Source organism: Glycine soja, chromosome 15 (genome assembly GCF_004193775.1).
Source record: "Glycine soja cultivar W05 chromosome 15, ASM419377v2, whole genome shotgun sequence".
In the NCBI taxonomy this organism is placed as follows: domain Eukaryota; kingdom Viridiplantae; phylum Streptophyta; class Magnoliopsida; order Fabales; family Fabaceae; genus Glycine; species Glycine soja.
The window spans coordinates 12356820-12377163 of record NC_041016.1 but is presented as its reverse complement, the minus strand read 5'-3'; the positions used below and the strand labels follow the sequence as shown (position 1 = coordinate 12377163).

The 20344-nt window shown below is 32.8% G+C and overlaps 1 protein-coding gene across 3 annotated transcripts; it reads right to left on the bottom strand.

Moving 5' to 3' along the window:
- Positions 1-13824: 13824 nt before the first annotated feature.
- On the bottom strand, positions 13825-19811 carry LOC114387912 (chaperone protein dnaJ 49-like). 3 transcript variants are annotated; one of them, XM_028348173.1, is made up of 2 exons: positions 18446-19809; positions 13825-14474 (listed from the first exon to the last, which is right to left on the bottom strand). In XM_028348173.1, the coding sequence occupies exon 1, from the start codon at positions 19531-19533 to the stop codon at positions 18448-18450; it is 1086 nt and encodes a 361-aa protein (XP_028203974.1). In that variant the 5' UTR covers positions 19534-19809; the 3' UTR covers positions 13825-14474; positions 18446-18447. The 3 variants fall into 3 exon arrangements, with proteins under 3 accessions (XP_028203974.1, XP_028203976.1, XP_028203975.1); XM_028348175.1 differs by lacking the exon at positions 13825-14474 and adding an exon at positions 14521-14964 and having other exon boundaries at positions 18446-19811; XM_028348174.1 differs by lacking the exon at positions 13825-14474 and adding an exon at positions 15006-16102 and having other exon boundaries at positions 18446-19811.
- Between the last annotated feature and the right edge of the window lie 533 nt (positions 19812-20344).

The following is a 20344-nucleotide window of genomic DNA, read 5'->3' as shown; positions in this document are numbered from 1 at the left end:
CTAGAACAATGTTTTCAAAATGATTATCCATGAAAAGGGTACTTGGGACTAAGATTTGATTTTCAGATAAGATTTTAGGATTATGACTATAGAGAGTTTTTTTGCTTGGGACCAATAAGAATAAAAAAAAACAGCATTGTATATTCGTATTTTGTATTGTATGGTGGCGTTAATGTCCAATAATACGAGGCTATAATCTGTAATGAAAAGGACTTAACAGTTGGGAAGTGATGAAAGCCATTCATTTATTGGAATGACACTGTAAAGGAACTGTGTTCCACACCATTCACAACATTGACCCGAGACCCCAAAAGTTCATCGGTTACCGATATTATCGTGCTGCAATTTTATTTGATGTTTTAAAATTAAAAAGTCACTTACAATAAAGAAATTCCATTGGCAGTCAAGGATTTGAAACAACAGAAAATTATTTTCATTAAATGTCGTATCACAGGAGCATGTTCACTATGTGAACAACAAAGTACTAATAGTTTTATTAATTTGAGTTTAGTGGTATTAAAAAAATATGAAATAAAAATTAGTTTTGTAATTTTATTAGATTTGATTTGTGTGTTTCTTTTTCTGCCTTGCCTTATGTTTTCATTCATTTGAATTTTGATCCTCACTGATAATGAATTGATCTTTACCTTTTTTTTTGACATTTAAGTTTTAGTTCTAATTAAGTATTAAAGAAGGAGGAGGGTGTATTTGATGCATATTAAGGTACAACATAAAAAAGACCAATATAGGACAAATACTAATGTTATAAGACAATTTTTTGCATTGTTGATTAGACAACGAGCATTACAAACAAAATAACATGAAATTTACAACAATACCATTTTTAAAATTAATTAATAATTATCTTAATATAATTTATTAATTATATTAATACAATAAGAATGATAGTGGGCACGAGCAGTGGTGGTGACCGTGATCGTAGCAACGAGGACAACAATAATGACAGAGACATTGGAAGCTATAATGTTGATGGTAGTGCTACAAAGATAGTGATAATGATGGTGATTATGGTTGTGCACGACGATGACAATAACGACAACAATAGCCATAACGATAATAGTAAGATGTTGAAGGCAACAATAATGATGATGGAGAAGATATGAGAGAAAAAAAATATATTAGTTATTAAACAAGAAATAAAAATGAGTATTTTATACTCATCATGATAAAAAGTTACCGCATCTAGCTAATAACAAAAAAATTGAGTATTTATCTTCATTTGATTTATGTTATCCATGATTTTAAATCCAACATAGAATAATCATATTTATACTACCCAGTACCATAGTTCTTGGCATATTAAATAAATCCTACAAAAGGTTATGAGAAAACAGTCATTTAAATTAGCAGAAAATTAAATTAAAAAGGAGAAATTAAACAAGAATTTAAATTAATTAATTAAAAACATAAAGGAAAAGAAAAACCAATTGTTATATAAGTTAATTTCAGAAGATGAAAATGTTAGAAACTTAGCCTATCAGAGTTACTCTTTGATATAATGTTAATGATTTTTCTCTATTTATAATTATTTCAATTTACACATGCATCCACTAGTACACTCTAACTTTGGTCCCCGCATGAAAAAGCCTAATTTATTTATTTTCTCTCTCAAATCTCTTTGCAGAGCTAAAATAGTAAATTGCATTAAGAATATAGATGTATAACAGGCTAAACAAAAACCAACTTATCCCTAATGAGGACTTTATTTAGATACTCTTTCCTAATTCTATTAGAAAATAACATTTTTCAATGCTACCCCGTAAAACTTACCATGCAAATAGGTGATCAAGCCACAAATAATAATTTATGCTCAAGAAAGGATAATGCAAATGTAATATTGTTAAATAGATAGGAAAAGAAATTATATCAAGATTAGCTGGCTACGAAGTTCCCAATAAATGAGGTTTAGTCTCTCATTGTCATGAAGGCTTTACAATTGCAAGAGAGAAATATTTAGTAAAGAGAGAAAAGATAAGAAAGGGAATGAATGACTCCCAATGTTTGCTTCTCCTTCTTCTAGCATTTGTCTTCTATAAAGAATTGTATTCTCTTGGAATTTTTGTATATTTTTTCCTTCTTCTCTCTTATTCTTTTATAGATGCATATTAGCTTAGTGCTAAGTGGGCTCGTCGTACTAAGCTCGTCTTTACTTTCCTGAATTAACCTATTTTCCTTAATTTACTCTGCTTTCCTTAATTAGCTTACTTTTCTTAATTATCCTACTTTTTTGGGCTTTATTTTACTCACTAAGCATCATAAATTCATCACTTTTAATATTCTCTACACAAAAACTTAAATGATGTTAATTTAACAATTATTTACTCAAAAAGAAAGAATTAGGAGAGAAAAATTACAAATTCTTATATAATTTAACCCAAATACTCATAATTAACCGTTATCAGTATCCTTAATGAAAAGAACCCTAGTGCCACTAGCAGCTTGAACCTAAACAGTGTGAGAAACTGAAACATGGAAGATGAAGACAATGGACATGATGTACGTGGCGGTTTAAGGCAGCAATACTATTCGTGTGACAACAACAACGTTGTGGTGTGGTGTTTGCGGTGATCGCCAACCGCCAGAGAAAGAACAATAGAAAGGGAAGGAGAGAAACAAACATGTTGGAACTACAGTGATGGAGTTGTGACATTGAAATGATAGTGGTGGAGATTTGGAGAAGAGATGGGCTATGCAGATCTTACTCATAACCCATAGATCTTTCATCAGTGCTAGTAGAGCCACCACAAAACAACACAACTTATGTTGAAACATTATTGCTACTATCGCCGCAGATCGACAAAAGGCCCAATGTTTAAACTCAAACACAACAAACTGGATTTGACCAATTTTCCTTTCGATTATTGACCTCTCCTTGTTGATTTTATTTTTGAATGTAATTTTTAATTTATTTTTTCGATTTGAAGTTTTGTTTGTGTTAATTTTTGGTATTATTGATATGTTTAATTTTTGAATATGATTGTCCATTGTTTTTTTGTTATCGACATTGTTTTATGGATTGATGGGTTTGGTTCCACACTTTGTATTACTGTCCACTATTTCCTAGATCTTCATTCCAAAGCACAACATATAGGAATTCAACTTTTTTGTTTCTTGTGTGTCTCTTGTTGATGTTCTTTATTTGGGCTAGCCGCAGTGGAAGATCGACGTGGAGAGAGAAGGGAGAGGATGTGCAAGGGATAAATTTGTCAAATAAATTTAAGACATTAAAATAATTAAAAAAAATAAAATTATGGTTTAAACAAGTTGTAGGTAACTAATCTTGATCCTTAACTTTTTAAAAACAAAATCTAATTTTGATGACCATAATCCCCCTATTCAATTTGATCACCCCAGATGTCATGAGTAAGATATACACATATCTCTTCTTTCTTTTATTGAAACATCTCTCTTTTCTTTCACATTTCACACATTAGTGAAATTGGATTTTAATATGTTTTGTTGCCTAATACTTTTTCTTTATAGTGACACACCGTCAAAGACTTTAATTTGTGTTTATTCTTTCTTTAAAATTAAAAAAATAATTGTGGAACAACAACATCATTTGAATATTTTAAATCTATCTATGATTTTTTGTCTTAAAAAAATACTAATACTCTTTTGATGTTTTTTAAGTTTTAAAATTACATAAAATATAATTTTTTAAATAAATTTTAATTAAAAATAAACACAAATGAACCCTTGCATATAGTGGATCAAAGTCAATTCACAACATGTTTGGTCAAGCGGTGAGTTTTAAAAAAATCGATTATATTTTTGTGGCAATTAAAGCTAAGCTACAATATGTTACTTCAAGATTTTTTTGGGTAAAATATATATGTTTGGTTGACTCGCTGTCAAGCTAAACACGTTATTAATATTCTACAAAATAACTCCAAACACTTGTATTTTTTGGAAGGATTTTTTTTTCTTTTTGTTTTTAACACCTCATCCTGTGTTATTTTTTTATTATTAATTTAAATAAATCTTAATAATCAAGAACTAGCCGATGATGACAAAAAAAAAGTTGGGTGTGTATTTCACACCAATAAACATAATTAGAAAAAAAAAAACAAATTTTGTTATTTTATTTTTACTTTAGATAAAGTTATATGAGATATATATATCAATTATTTTACTCTAGTTAAAAAATTTCCTCTTGAAATATTGCATGGGAGTATGAGTGAATTACGTTATTTGTGTATTTTGAACTCTATTAATTAAATACTTGACCAAACTGTGTACCAAAAAAGATTGAAACCGTACCAAAACCATGCTCGATGAAGTTCATTTATTTTGATAAATAAATAAATTCAAGTTTCTCTTTAAACTTGATTATATAAATGATGAGCAAGTTTGATGTTTAGGATACTAGAAATTTTTTTTTTGGTGTATGGGATACTATAAAGATTGATAGGACAAGAATAGGAATTGAATGTAAGTTTTATTAAATAATAAATAAAAAATCTTAAAATATAAAAGTGTTTAATGGATAATAATAAAATAATCAATTTAAAATGAGTTAAATAAATCAAACTTAAATATAATTTTTTAACGAATCAAATCTAAATATTAAATTTAATCACTTTTATGAAGGAAATTTGAACACTAGTAGTATATATATATTTTTCGTAAACCAAAGTTAATCTTCGAGCATTTAGTTTAGCTTGACTTGCTTACACTTCTAATCATGGCAGGACTGTTTCCGTGTGTGATGATACAACTCTTGGGTTGTTTTCATGAATATGGATAATCAATTTGTCATAATTAATTAAGCCACGCTATGTACTCACGAGATTGCTTTCTATTCCCACTCGATCGCCATATGATGTCATTATTGATTCAATTATTAGGTAAATCCAAAGATCTCTTTGGCATCACTTAATAATCTAATTAGACCCTAAGCAAAAATATTAAAGAACCAGAAAATACAATTTGACTTTAATTTGTTGTTGAGCATCGAGAAGATCCAATAGAAGAGAGAACTGCATTTATGGTGCATGTGTATATGCAGGTAGGGAAATAATTAATTATATACATTAACTTGAGCTTATATAAAATAGGTTAAATGACTGATTTGATCATTTAATTATTAAATAATTTAATTTTATATTTAAATTTTAAAAAATATTAAATTAGGTTTTTCCATCCAAATTAAAATAAACGGTATTAATGAATTAAAGATATTAATCAATTTTACATTTTATGACAATTAAAAACTATCAATAACTAATTTTCACATATTGATAGTTTCAAAGCAACCACTAATTATTTTTAAAAGCAAAAATATAAATTAGTTCTCCAAAATGATGAAAAGGTCATATAAAACCCTAACTAAATCTTAACTCAAATCCAAATCAAATCTCAACTACAAGTCATAATCCGATCCCCAAAAAAAAAGGAAATAAAAGCAAGAGCATCAATTTGAAATGTTTAATTCGATCTCAACCATCGCCATGTTGTCCTTTATTTCTGCCCACTCTCATAGTCTCTTCTACAGAGTCTTCAATGGCTTAGAGAAGCTTCTTTTAGATTTGGTAGCCTCATTCCCAGCTATAGCGTGAGTAATCGAGTGACATCGGGTTGCGTTGACGCACCACACGACGAAGGTGAACACGACTAGATCCTCGTGCAGTCGTTTGAGAAGCTAGAAAAGGTGCCAAACATGATCCAACTTATCATGGGGATTGTGGTGGCGACGATCACGATGGACTTGCGGGACTTCGACGCTATGAAGCGCACAATGGATGATACAGGCCCTATTGACCTACTGCTTCTAAATCACAATGTGTTCGTGTTGTTGCTTCCTGACATCAATCTCATGGAAACATTGTGTGTAGTTTCAAGCCAAAAGATAAGGTGCATGCATATTGGAAATTGGATTTTTATTACTAAGGTTTAGGTGGCTTAAATGCAAAATGAAAGATTGCATTTTACTAAATGAACCTTAGTTGAATGGATGCATTGGAAGTTGTTTTTATTTCAACTTCAAAGAGAGCTTATTTATTATAGTTGGTGACAATCTTCACTATAAATAGAGAAGATAATTAGTGGAGAAACACAACACATGAAGAGAGAGTGTGAAATAAAGTCACTTTGTTAAGAGAAAAGTGTCTTTGTGTGAAAGTGTTATCATTTCTTGTAACCATTGAGTGGGGTATTCAGGTTTGTAGAGTGATACACTATTTGGGGTGGGTTACAATCTTTTAATCATTTTTGTGATAGTGAAATACTTTTTGAGACGATTCCGTGGACTAGGTAAGAGATGTCGAACCACGTTAAATTCTTGTGTTTGTTATTATTTTTCATATGGCATAATCTTTGTTGCATTCTCACGATCCTTCGTGGATGTGGATAATTTTATTTGTGGGAGCGTTGATTATTCAATAGTGATATCAAAGCTATGGTCGAGAACACACAAAGGTTCAAGATACAGTTTTTTGATGGAAAAATAAAATTTATGATTTGCCAGAGTACTATTCAAGACCTTTTGGTGCAACAATGTCTTGATCAGGAGTTAGAAGAAGAAATGCCAGCTTCTATAAATGAAACCGAGTGGACTAAGATCCAAAGGAGGATTGTGAGGACGATTTGGTTAGCCTTTGCTCTTGAGATAAAACAAACCGTGTTGAAGGAGACAACATCGAAGGTCTTGTGGGAGAAGCTCAAGAATATCTATGCGTCAAAGTCACTAACCAATCGACTAATCGCCTTTATTTGAAGATGGAGTAGTATCAACTCAAAATGGAGATGGGAGGAGATCTTTATGACCACATCAACAAGTTCAATCAGCTAGTAAGTCAATTGTTGAATGCAAATTATAAAATCTCTGATGAGGAGCAGACACTGTTCTTGTTGGTCTCACTACCAAGGTCCTTCAAAGCTTTGGTTCAAAAGTTATTTGTGTGAAGATCAACTTTGAATTTGGATAAGGTGACTGTTGCTCTTAGAGAAAATGAGAGAATGATGAGAACTGAAAATGTTGATAATGAGCATAATGTAATAGTTATGGTGGAGTCTGAGCGAAGGAGGAATCATTCAAGGAGACATGATGGTCCAAGAAGAAGATTAAAATTGCAATCACATCCACAACAAGATATGAGTAACATTCAATGTTACTATTGTAGTGAGAATGGTCATGTGCAAGTGAGGTGCAAACAAATGAAGGAGGACTTGAAGAAATTGAGAGATATGAACAAAGATGGTTCCAACTCCCAAGCTAATGTAGTAAAAAGTGTTGAAGATGAAGATGATGTGTTTTTGGCAACAAATGATGAGGTTGCAAAAACAAAATGGGTGATGGATTCTGCTGCCTCAAAACACATTTGCAGAGATCGAGAGATGTTTGATACTTTGAAAATCGATGGAGAATTTGGTCATTTTAAGTTAGGGAATGGTGGGAAAATGAAGGTTGAAGGCATAGGGAGCGTCAAGATGAAGCTCCATGATGGTGCTATTTGAACTTTCTCAAATGTGAGGTTTGTACCTTCTGTTATTGTCAATATGATTTCTATAGGAGATATGATATCACAAGGGTACAAGTATGTTGGTTCAAAGTGGGGATGCAAGGTGTACAAGAGGAGACACTTGGTGTTGCGAGGACAAAAAAATAAAGGTAACATTTGTTATTTGGATGGTCAAGCCTTGAAGAGGAACCATGATAGCAAAGTGAAGAAGAAAATGAAGTTTTCTAATGTTGTGGATGTGTTGGGAGATACTTTTGTTAGAGGGAGAGTTTGTTCACTTTCAAATTGATGGAAAAATATTTCTCTTTTGGCTTGAGGGGGAGACTTGTAGAGTTTCAAGCCAAAAGATAAGGTACCTGCATATTGGAAATTTGATTTTTATCACTAAGGTTTAGGTGGCTTAAATGCAAAGTGGAAAATTGCATTTTATTAGATGAACCTTAGTTGAATGGATGCATTGAAAGTTATTTTTGTTTCAACTTCCAAGGGAGCTTATTTATTATAGTTGGTGACAATCTTCACTATAAATAAATAAGAGAATTAGTGGAGAAACACAACACATAAAGAGAGAGATTGTGAAATAAAGTCACTTTGTTGAGAGAAAAATGTATTTGTGTAAGATTGTTATTATTTCTTGTAACCATTAAGTGTGGTACATGGGTTTATAGAGTGATACACTATTTGGGATGAGTTATAATTTTGTAATCATTTTTGTGATAGTGAAATACTTTCTGAGACAGTTGCGTGAATGTAGGCAAGAGGTGTCAAACCAGATTAAATTTTTGTGTTTGTTATTATTTTTTATACGGCGTAATCTTTGTTGTGTTTTCACGATCATTTGTAGGTATGTATAATTTTATTTGTGGGAGCATGGATTATCCAACACATTGAATCTCATTAAAGCTGCATGGGATTTCTAGGTTCTGGCCCTCTAGGTTGGGTTCTTAGTTTTTAAGTGTTCTAGTTTAAAGAACATAAATAAAGGAATTAAGGATTTGGGTTTTTTCTTTTACAATAATTCATAACTTTTTTTTTAATTTAAAAATTTACAATAATAATAGTGGTGGTTTTTAATTGCCACTATATTTAATAGGGTTTATTAGATTATCAGAAAGTGAATGAGAGCGACACATCGCATTAACACCATTAACTTCAATTTGGACGGAAGAACCTAATTGAATCATTTTTAAAAGATGACCACATTAAATCATTTAATAATCAGAGGACCAAATCGAACTTTAAAAAATAAATTAGAGGGTCAAAATAGTAATTTAGCCTATAAATAAAAGAAAAATGACTATGTGGTGTAAAATAGTTTTGCATTATCATCTAATTAATCAAATATCATTATATATGATAAGTTAGTTATACCCTTATTTTTACTTAATTCTTATATAGGTATTCTTTATCTTCATCATTCATTTTCTTAAGATCTAATACATAAAATTAGTGATTTATTATAACAATTAGATTTCAAGTAAATAAATGGTGAGAATGAAAAGTAATTCTAAAAGGCTTACTTTTAGTGTAAGTTGATCTCTCTTCATTTTTATATATTTTATACATTTATCATAAATAAAATAGAAATAATAAATGATGGAGAAGTTAAAATAATTATAATATAACCAAAAATATTGATGACATTCATTTTTAATATGTATATTATTCTCTTAAATAAAAAACAAAAACAGGCGTAATAATTAATGATATGCTAATAGAGTTTTTTCCCCTCGCCCTCAGTACAACTTTCTTTGCTTAAAACACGCATCGCCCAAAACTAAACGACGTAACATGCTTAGATTTACGTTTACCTTTGCTATGTCATTTTTCACATTAACCTAGAAGCAATTAGTTATAATTTCTACGTTCTTAAGCGATTTAAGCATAGTTTTCCCATTTATTATACTCCAAACATAAACTATCTTAAAATATGACATACTCGGTGCCTACATTAATAAACCATGGTTTGTACAGTTGAAGCTCCACTATGTGATCCTAATTTTTATTTTTTTTACAGTATATGATACGTGGTCTTAAAATTGAACTTTATGGCACTTGGATTCTTGCATTTTTCCCAAGTTTTTTGTAACAAAATCCAAAATTCAAGTGTGTCGCAGACCCAAATCCCCATTTTCGAATAATAATAATAATAATAATTGACGTGTATTTCACTGCCATAGGATATAAGTAGAAATTTGGTAAATGTATCTTTTCCATGAGCTAACTAATGGTACATAAAGATATTTGTGAGACGAAAACTCACTCGGTAAAAAAGTTTGGTTCAATGGTTGTTAACCAATAACTATTAGCTGAAGATCTAGAACATGGTACCTTGTCACTTCAAACCTTCACTTGAATAAAAGGAAGAAAAACAAGTTTCTTTCGTACAGCTAGTTAGAGCTTAAATGGGCACTAGCTAGTAGGCTTTCTTTCTTTCTTTTTTCTTTTTTCTTTGGTGTTTGCCTTTTAATTTTGAATAACTGTGATAAACCATCAAATTGTTCGTAAATTAAAGCAGAGCTAACCAAGGCTTAGTAAAGTACCATTACATACTCCCTAATAATTCATATATAAACAAAAAAAATTATTTTGTATCTTGGACTTAATTATAAATATATTGATTTTATTTTTATTTAATGATATTATTTTTAAAACATCTTTCATTTAATTGTAACTATATTTTTTTATGATATTAAGTTTCAATTAAGAATATTTTAAAAATAAGTGTATGTTTAGAGTTACTATAATATTCTAGTCTTAGTTATGAAGTTTCTGTGAAACAAATGACATGATCTGCAGTCATTCTTAATTAACTCCATCAATTCTAAATACAAAATACGGGCACAGGCCTCTACCTAGCAACCTTAATCATAATAGTTTGATTTAACTTCTCTAAATATAAATCAATGTTAAACTTATAATTAATTTCTCAGCATAAAGTCAAACATTTATTTCTCAACACAACTAAATGGACATCACATCAATGTAAACCTGTTATCTCAGCACTCATTTTGAGGCAATTAAGGCAACAACACAGTATTGATCGAAACTTCCTCGTATCCCAATTTTTTTGGTCCACCTATTTAATCCCTTCACACTATCCGTTCGCCCTTAAGCACATGCAAATGTAACACATGTGACAAGTTCATTTCATTCCACACAGGCAGAATAGGAAAACAAAAAATCTCAATATTCTTTACACAAATTAGGTGCCAAAAGCATTTATTTGAAAGCCACAACACATTGATTAATGCAACCCAATTAGCCCCTACAACACCAACTCCTAGAATCCCTCTTGAATATTCAATTCAAAATACAAACATGATGGCAGCACAGCAAGCACGGAGGGTCTTTTTCATCTCTCTCAACTGGTGAACCCAACACCATCCTCATTCCCTACAACACGCTCTCAACAGGGTTCCCGGATCTGCTTTCCATACAATCACAACGTATTTCTATTATTATACCAAATGTGTGTACTGTATGCATTATTGTATTTTTAAGAATGTATATATAGATTAAGCTTTTACTGGTTTGATTGGATGTTTGAAAGCTTTTACTGATTTCAGAAATCATTACCTTTTGACAAGTTCATCCCAGAAAAGTAGTGGAGGCGGCAATGGATCTATATATAGATAACTTTTAATTATTAAAAAAAATGAGAAGGATATAAGTAACAAATTATATAAGAATAAATGTTGTTTTTTTTTTTTTCATGATGTTATCGGAGGTAGTAAAGTATATATTTACCTTGTAGATGACTAATTTTTATTCTTAATCACATCTTTATCAATAAGACTTGAATTTAAATTTTTTTTAAGAGATTCAAGTTAAGTTTTATTGAGATCAACAATATATATATATATATATATATATATATATATATATATATATATATATATATATATATATTAAATATTGGTTAAGGATCACAAAGTTATAAATGATTAATCTGGAAACATGATTTAGAATATATTTGAAAAAAACTTATATCCAAATTTATCTCATGGCATAAACATTTTTTTAATATGTTCTTACTTCAATAATGAATATATAAGCTCTACATGATAACTTATACAAATAACTTACAATTTATATAAAAAGTGTTTAATCCTATTTCTTTTTCGATTATAAAAATAACTTGTACATAATTCCATACCTAATAAACATTTATTTAATAAGTATTTGACTATTTTGTTTATCGAAATGCACCCTTGTATCAGTTGTATGTTTGTTGTAGTACTTATATCAAACTCTGTAGTATTAAAAATATCAATATTTTTATTTAAATAGAAATATTAATTAAATTTCTTAATTTGTATAGTGTAATATTAAATATTAAATGATAGATAAAAAGAAATTAAAAAAGCATACTGTATGTATCAGACTATCACCTCATACATAGATTAAAAAAAAAACGACAATCAGCACATACAAGTCAGAGGCCATCTTGGTGATTAAGGAAAAGGAATGAAATTAAATTGCTGAATTACAGTAATTAACGAAAAAAGAAGTTTATTTTATTTTACAATTTTTGTATGTTTAATTCATTATTATCGGCACTAATTCAGTAAAAAATTATTTGTTGGTACTGTAGAAATAGAAATAGAACTCAATATTAATTGCAGAAGTTGAAAGGAAAAAAAATAAAGGAAGTAGCAGAGGGCAATATCCTGTTGAACCTCAGATCTCGTGTCGGTGCATGAATGATGGCCATGGCTTTCTCTAACTTTTTTCCGTCCTTTCTCTTTTTTTGATGCTTTCTTTGTCTGCTTTGTGCCTTCCCTAGATTTGCACTTTATAGTGGATCCCTCGCTTGTTTACAAAATGAAACAAAGTACTACTATAATATATAACATATCTTTTTGAGTTTTTAGTAAAAGTGAATTTTGAAACACAACAAAAAATCATGAATGAACGAGTTTAGTATCACTAAAAAGTTTATATTATAATTTTGACCTTAAAGCTTCTTAAAATAAATTTTAGAGTTTATTTTGATAAAATAACATAAATTAAATCATGCCTCAACATATTTTTAAAATTTTAATTTTGATACATTACTAATTTACTATAATGATTTTTACAAAATCATCTCAAATATAACTTTTAAAAGAATTGTTAGAAAAAGCAACAATATTACTATATATTGCATTTCATTATAAAATACCTAAACTATCAATGCATTCCGATTAAATGCTTTTCTTAAACTCCCCCACCCCTAAACCCTTTTTCAAGTTGAAAATGTCGAAATCCGGGGTGGGCATAAAGTTATCAGGTATCATCCTTATCCCCCTGTCCAAGCTTGACCCAAAGAGCAAAAAAAGAAAACCTTTTTTCATATATTGCAATTATCTTGATAACTGATTTCATCATTTATTTATTATTCTTGGTGGGACTCTAAATTGGATAAAACTTTTGACCGCCCCCCATTACCATCCAAGAAATAAATCCGTTTCGTCTCTGATCTAAGCACACTTGAAATGATATTCCAGTTTTCCTTTAAATACTCTTATTTCTCTTTATTTATTGCATATTAACTAGAGTAATGTTATATCTCGTAAATAACACCCAATACATAAAAATCATCATTACTAAACTTTTGTTTGAGGCAGTGCGAGCATACTAGCGGTTATTCCACCCTGCCTTTGGGTCTATCACTTTGAGATTGTTCGCTGACTAATATAGTGAATTCTTCTCCCATGTCAAAGATTATGCATAAACATCAACAAAGAGAATCTTCTTCACACAGAAGATCCAAAAATCAAAATGAAAATTAAAAGTAGCATGAAGTCCTTTTTGAGATCTGTTTAGTCCCCATATCAAATTGTATTAAAGCTGTTTCACCATTAACTTAAAGCCTATCCTCCCCCTTCCCATATCAGGCCATAGACTCTTTCTTCCGAACCAATTACCATTAAAAAAAGACCAGATCTTAAACACGAGTGTCAACTGTCAACCTATCCATCAGCAACCAAGCATCAAGGAACACCACATAAAAACATGGTTTTGACCTTACAAGAAACAGTGACAGAAAAACAAAAACTAGAAAGTAAAAAATAAACTACAATGTGTCAAATTAATGAGCAACTAACGTCGGAAGAGAGTATGCTGCTTACAAATGTTTGCTAAGAAGGAACTAGAAACGTGAAAATGCATTTGAACTCGGCCTAAGTCCAATTTCATTGTATAATTCTTCTCAAATCCCTAAAGACGGGTGGGGATAAAGAGGGGAGCCAGGGAGGGGGAATAAAAGAAAAACCATCCTATTTTTCACATCCCAATCATTTGAAAGTTTCATATATTGAAAGAGAAGAGATCCAGAAAGGGGAACCACACGTAATTGAACATGAATGAGTAAGCAAGAGGCATTAAATTATTATTTTGGCAATTTTTTACGGTAGAATGGATGTTACCAGAGTCCAACATTTAATCACCAATCACTTGCAAAGTAGTACTCTTACCAGACAGGAAAAGAAAAATTCACAAACCTGGTCAAAAACAAATTCAATCAGATGATTACATGGCTTTCTTAACTGATGTAATTCACTTTAATGAAGCAATAGATTGCTTTCCTTTATCACATGCCTACAACAACTACACATAACGTGTTACCCTAGAGTAATATAGAAAACTCGGATCATGGGCTTGTATTCAAATGCCCAACTGCTGATACTTGTGACTCTGACTTGAGTAATTATTTGCTGCCATGTTCTGTGCATCAATTATAATCTTGTATAGCATAATAGATAATCCCATCCATATATCCCTCAAACAATAACAGAAACATTTTTAAGCATATTTATCCAAGACTTCTCACAGCAAGTGTACAGCATTAGACTGCCAGCTACTCAGTTAGCATACAGCCTGTAATAAGAGCCACTCCCATGGATATATTAGATATCCTGAAGACTAAAATGTGCAACAAAACTCAGCAACTGATACAAGACTTCCTTAAGCCAAGGAGAAAAAAATTCCATGTAGGCACTTTTGCTGCAAGGGAAGGACATAAGAACTGAGAAAAAGTACAGCAAAAAGTACTAAAAGTAATAAAATGATCCTGAACTATGCATCAAAGACTCTTATTAAAATATGATTTGAGGATTTTTATTCATTCTTGTTACTTTTGTTGAGAGGGTGCAGGAATGAGAATTGCAATTCATGGCTAGTCAAAGAACTACAAACTATGATTATAAAACAAAAGCATAGGACAGTAGTGAAGTAGAATTGGAATGACTAGTACTCAAAACACTAAGAGAAAATAAAAATTATAAAGGGAAAACAAAGTTCCCAAAAAGGGAAAAGATTCGTGGTATGCTTGATATCAGAGATTAGGGGAGAAGGCAAGGGATGAAACCAATGAAGTGTAAAAATCCTCCCACTTCCGTTGTACCTAAAGATTTCAAAGCATCATGCCATGGATGGATTTGGACGGAGGGATTTTATCCTCTTGATGTAGCCACGTTCTCATTCTGACTTTACCCTTTTACATTATCGAACTTAACATAAATATCATCACTATTTAAACATATATCAACACACTAGCAAAAGAACCAAATTGTAAAGAAACATTGATGCCATATAATAATTATTTTTCATTTTTATTTGCTTATCAAATAAATAATGTTTGAACCATTTTAAGTCTGTATAACATCAAACCAATCAATCCTGAAACAAGAATCACAACTATTCCCCTCTTTTTTTCTTTTAATCTCCACTTAAGCACTTCCTCTTCTTTTCCTTATACTTGACACCAAATAAATCATTACTAAATACCAACGAAAACAGAAGTGTCAAAACAAACTTTTTGAGAGAAATTGTGCATCAGATGCAACCCCTAAAATCTATTTATATTATTCATCTAGGTCATGTACTAGTTTAGTACAACTGGAAAAAAAGCAAGCTCATTTAAGCCTAATCTAGTATTACCCCTCAAGGACTCCACCTGAAACCTACTAAGCTAGCAGCTTGTAAGATAAAAGCACATTTAAACAATACTAGAGAAGCAATAAATGACAGATGAAGAGATAACAGCAGAAGCAATTTAAGCAATACTAAAGAGGCTGCATGGCAAAAAATGATGTCTGCAATGATGCACAACCAGGAAAAAAAATAGATGGATGAAACGATACTGAGCCATGCATGAGCAGTCGACTTCTAGAGTTAAAAATCATATCCGACTTAACTTGAGCCAACTTGATCACAACTTCTGGCTAGAAGAGAACACAACAACAAAACAAGGCCAAGAGGTAAGAACACAGTGACCATGAAGAAACAGGAAAGGAAACAGCCCCATAATAGGCACACATTAGCCAAAGAGAAAAATTGAGCCAAAGATAGATGAGCAGAGAAATCTCGCATAGGAACAAGGCCAACCAGAGAAGAAACAAAACCAAACAGGGGAATTGTGGTGGAGACACAGTCAAACAGTTCCAAGGATGACAAAGGAGTGACTGAAACTGGAAACTATGGCCAGGGACTTGCCTGAAACATCTGGAGTAAGGTGTCTGACTGTGTTGATCACCCGGAAAGGAGAGGCTTATGCTCCTCCATGTACCAGAGCATGGCAAAAGGGCAACCAGACAAGGGAGGTTCATGGCTGAGATTTTCTGCTGAGACTTCTATTGGTGACCAACAAAGAAGGTTAGTGTGTCAATTGGTGACCAACAAAGAAGGTGAAGAGCCAAAGACAGAAACCACTAGCAGAGGAAAAACACAGTGGAAAAGTGAAGAAAGTCACTAATGTGCACAGCCAACATGAAAGACTCATGGACACATGGGAAAAGAGTCAAAGATTTTTTAAAACTCAATGCAGAATAGTAATGAGCTTAGGCCATGAAGGATGGTAATGCTTTAACACTTTATTGAAACAAAATGTGTTTAGAAATTGTGTAAAATAATAAAATTTACTAAGTACAAACCACTAACACCATTATGACTCTATCCTGGTCATGTGTGAATGTAGGCAAGTAAGACTGCTAATGTCACAAGACCCTAAAACACTAATGGTATGTTTGGACAGAAGTGTTAGAAACAAGTGGTCAGGAGGGATAATTTCCATTCCTAAATTGAGAGAATTTTAAAATGTTCATACTCATAGTAATTATAAATGAATAAGGAATGATTGAATTAAAGGTTACATAATAATCTCCTTTTATGTCTTCCATTATAAAATCCCCCCACATAAGGAGAATGTTTACTCAAATTGAAAAAATTTCCCCTTCTCCTCCAAACACCTCCATCCAACCAAACACAACACTTTGTTAATTTGGGCACCAGAATTAGAACCCCTCTGAAAAAGAAGCTAAATCTCTGGCAACCTCATACTATCATATTCCACCTCCTCTTCCGTTGGGGGATATTGATAAGAATCACAGAAGGAAGAGGGCTCTCCCACATACACAGTTTCGGGGATCTTGGACCTCTGCTCATACACAACAGGTAGGGGGGATTATATTTGCTTTAATTGTGCCACTTCAGGAACATATGAAAATAAAACTTGTTGACCGTAAGGTAGTTCTTTTGCATTGTTTTCTATGTCTTTTTATTTTAAAAATAGCCTTTTTTGTAGGGTGCCCAATTGTTTAATGTGATACCCTACCCATGTTGAATTCTTGTATGAACAGCTTGAAAATGTTCCCTTTTTGTTGCCTTTGGTGTCAGCTTTTATTAATCAAGAACTTTTGTGTTGAATCCAGTTTTCTAATATTAAGAATTTTGGATTTTGATTGATAACCCGGGTTGAGCTATTGCATGGATGGCTTGGATGTTTTCTATTTGTTCTTTGCAGCTTTGGGTGCCCATTTTTTATTTCGTTTTGGATTGATAGTTTGATACCTGTCTTGAATTGTTGCATGCACAGATTGAAAATGTTGAGTTTGTTGCTTCTGATTCACTTGTGTTGCTTTTGAAGAATTGATAGTTTTGTAATCTGTAGCTCCCAACTAAGTCTGAAATACTCATCATAGATACTCTAGATACTTGTAAATAATCAGATTGGTTGGGTTTTGTATGTGCTTTCTTCTGGTGTATGCAAATGCAGCTACGCATTGACTGCTTAATTGCTAGAAGATATGGTCGTCCTCTCTTTGGTTGTAAAACTGTGTCTGGAGATTTCTTGTTCTGTTCCTTATTGCTGAATACATCTACTTTGTTTTGGTTGAAGACACTTCTTACTTAACCTTTTTAAAAAGGGTGAAATATTCTTTTTCTATTTATTTCTTATTTGTTTCCTTCACTTTTCAATATAACCAAACAACCGATAATAAATTAGTTTATTTCATTCCTTCCTTAATTCCATCAATCCAAACAACACATTTTTCCACTTAAAATCCCTTTCAATTTCTTTCTCTTTCCTCTAAATTTCATTTCCTATTCAAACGAATTGTGACAGTTTCTAATATCCTAACAAAAAGCAAACTAGAGGACTAGGCATTACTCTTGTTAACTAAATTTTAGATAAGCAAACTAGACCTTATTGAAGAACGCCATAGTTGCAGACATATGAGATTAAGAAAACTCATTTGCACGATGCATCTTAACAAACCTAGATTATCAAATGAACTCCAGTCTTTAAAGCTAAATGTGATGACCACTTCACTAGCATACAACCTAATTAGAGTTTTAAATATTCAGTGCAATTTAATAGCCACATGAACAAGCAAAGAAGTTGAACACACCCCAAAAATGAGTACAGAATAAATCTGGAAATCCTGGATAGCAATCACCAAGGCTAGTTCTCTTATCTCATCCTTAGAAAACTCACCTCACACTCCCAATTAATCTTTCAAGCAGCAACATGACAAGCGAGAAAAAGGATATATCATAACTACTTTTACTTCAAAACAATCACCATCCAACAAAAAACAGTAAAAAAGCAAACACACACTGCAATCAACTAAAAAAACAAACCAATTCTAGAATACCCTGCACAAAAAGAAAAAAGAACAGACAAAAAAAGTTACCTTCATGCCACGACTGCAAAGTTATGCAGCTTATCACAGTGAGGAGCAGGCAGATTCCTATTCCAGCTCCGTCTCTGCATCTCCACCTGACAGTATCTCCTCAGCATACTCCTATAATCCTTTATAACACTCTCCTCAATCGCCTCACGGGCATCACTCCCTAGTGGATAATTCGCATCAAACGCGGTCGACTTCACAAAGAACTGAACCTCGAGCCGCTCCGTGGTCTTGGGAATCTGGTAGTTGTAGTGCTTGTGTAACGAATACTCAGGCTCCGAAAACGGCAAGTACGCGAGCAGCACAATAATCAAAAACGGCAAGAGCTGAATCAGAAGCATCACATTGTGATGCCTCCCTCCCGATCCAGCATTGAATTCGTGCCTATGCTGATGATTCGGATTCCCCATCCCGCGTGTCCGGTAAACATTGTTGTTTCTCCCGAACACGTCGGAGTGTCCGAAGAACGCCCTGAATATCTCGTCCGGATCGAACTCGTCTCCGAAGAAATCGCGCGTTGTCGTCGTCCTTCTTCTTCTTCTTCGCCAGAAGGTGTTTACCTCGGTGCTCTCATAATCGTCGGTGCCGGTTCCGGTTTGGTCGTACATCCTTCTTGAGCCGTCGTCGCTCAAACACTTGAACGCCTTCGAAACCTTCTTGAACGCATCTTCGGAGCCTGGAGCTTTGTTCTTATCGGGATGAACCTTCAGAGAGAGCTTCCGATACGCTCTTCGAATCTCTTCCACGGAGCAACTCTTTTCCAATCCCAGAATCGCATAGTAATCGCTCTTTCCCTTGATTTCTCTAATTAGCTGCACGTTTTCCTCCGTGTAATTCCTCTCCCCGTTCAAACCCTCGCGACGCGGAGAGTGACCGTTCGCCGGAGAGGCGCCGCTGCCGCCGCAGGCGGCAGCGGCGGCGGAGTGCGAATCGAAGCGGTCGCACTTTTCGAGCAGGGACTGGAGGGGCAAATCGCGGTTGAGGCGTTGCGCGATTCTGAGGAATTTGAGGGCGCGGTCTTTGTTTCCCGACGCGATTGCTTCTTCGGCGATGCGAACGCAGCGTAATGCTTCGTCCTTGTTACCTTCCATGGCGGAAAGAGATAACTAACTAACTCGGAATTTGAGTGGACATGGTGAAATTGGTTGAGACTCGGAAACCTAATTGGGAAAAACGAAGAGAAGAGTTAATAATGTTAGTATTGTTGAATTTTTGGGATGGAAGGGAATTAGGGATTTGGAGGGAGAAAGAAGGCAAGGATTTGATGGTGAGTTTGAGAATGGAGAATGGAGAATGGGGTCCCTTTTGTCTACCAACTTTCACTTTCAGACTAGTCAGTCACTCATTATTATTATTACTGTCTCATTGGAAGAAAACAACTTCCATGGTTATTATTATAGGAATGCTTTTGGCATTTGCAACTATAGCCAAACTAGGTTCTTTTAACACACATCGCGTATTAAAGGGGATTAAAAAAAATAATGCAAAACTCAAACACACATTAGGGAGGTTTTTTTTTTTTTTTTTTAACACACATCCTGCAAAAAAATATTTTAAACGTAACTTTTTTTTAAATGAAGTTTATTACATTCAAAATAACGATTATTCTTTTACTAATAAGGATCTTCAAAAGGCATATCCAAGAGGACTATCACAAAGCTCTCTTATCTCAAGGATTATGTATAATGAAAAGCAAGAGAGAGAGAAGAGGTGACCTAGAATAGATGAGTGCCAAAATATTCCTTGCACAAAATGACAAAATCTGTTAGTGAGGAATTAGTATAAATAAGACACATTGTAATGATCAGAACACAGACAAATATATACAAATTCTCTTCTTTCTCACTTATTTGGAGGCACTAGCCCTCGAAGTTAGCTCTCTTCTTTTCTTCTTCTATCATT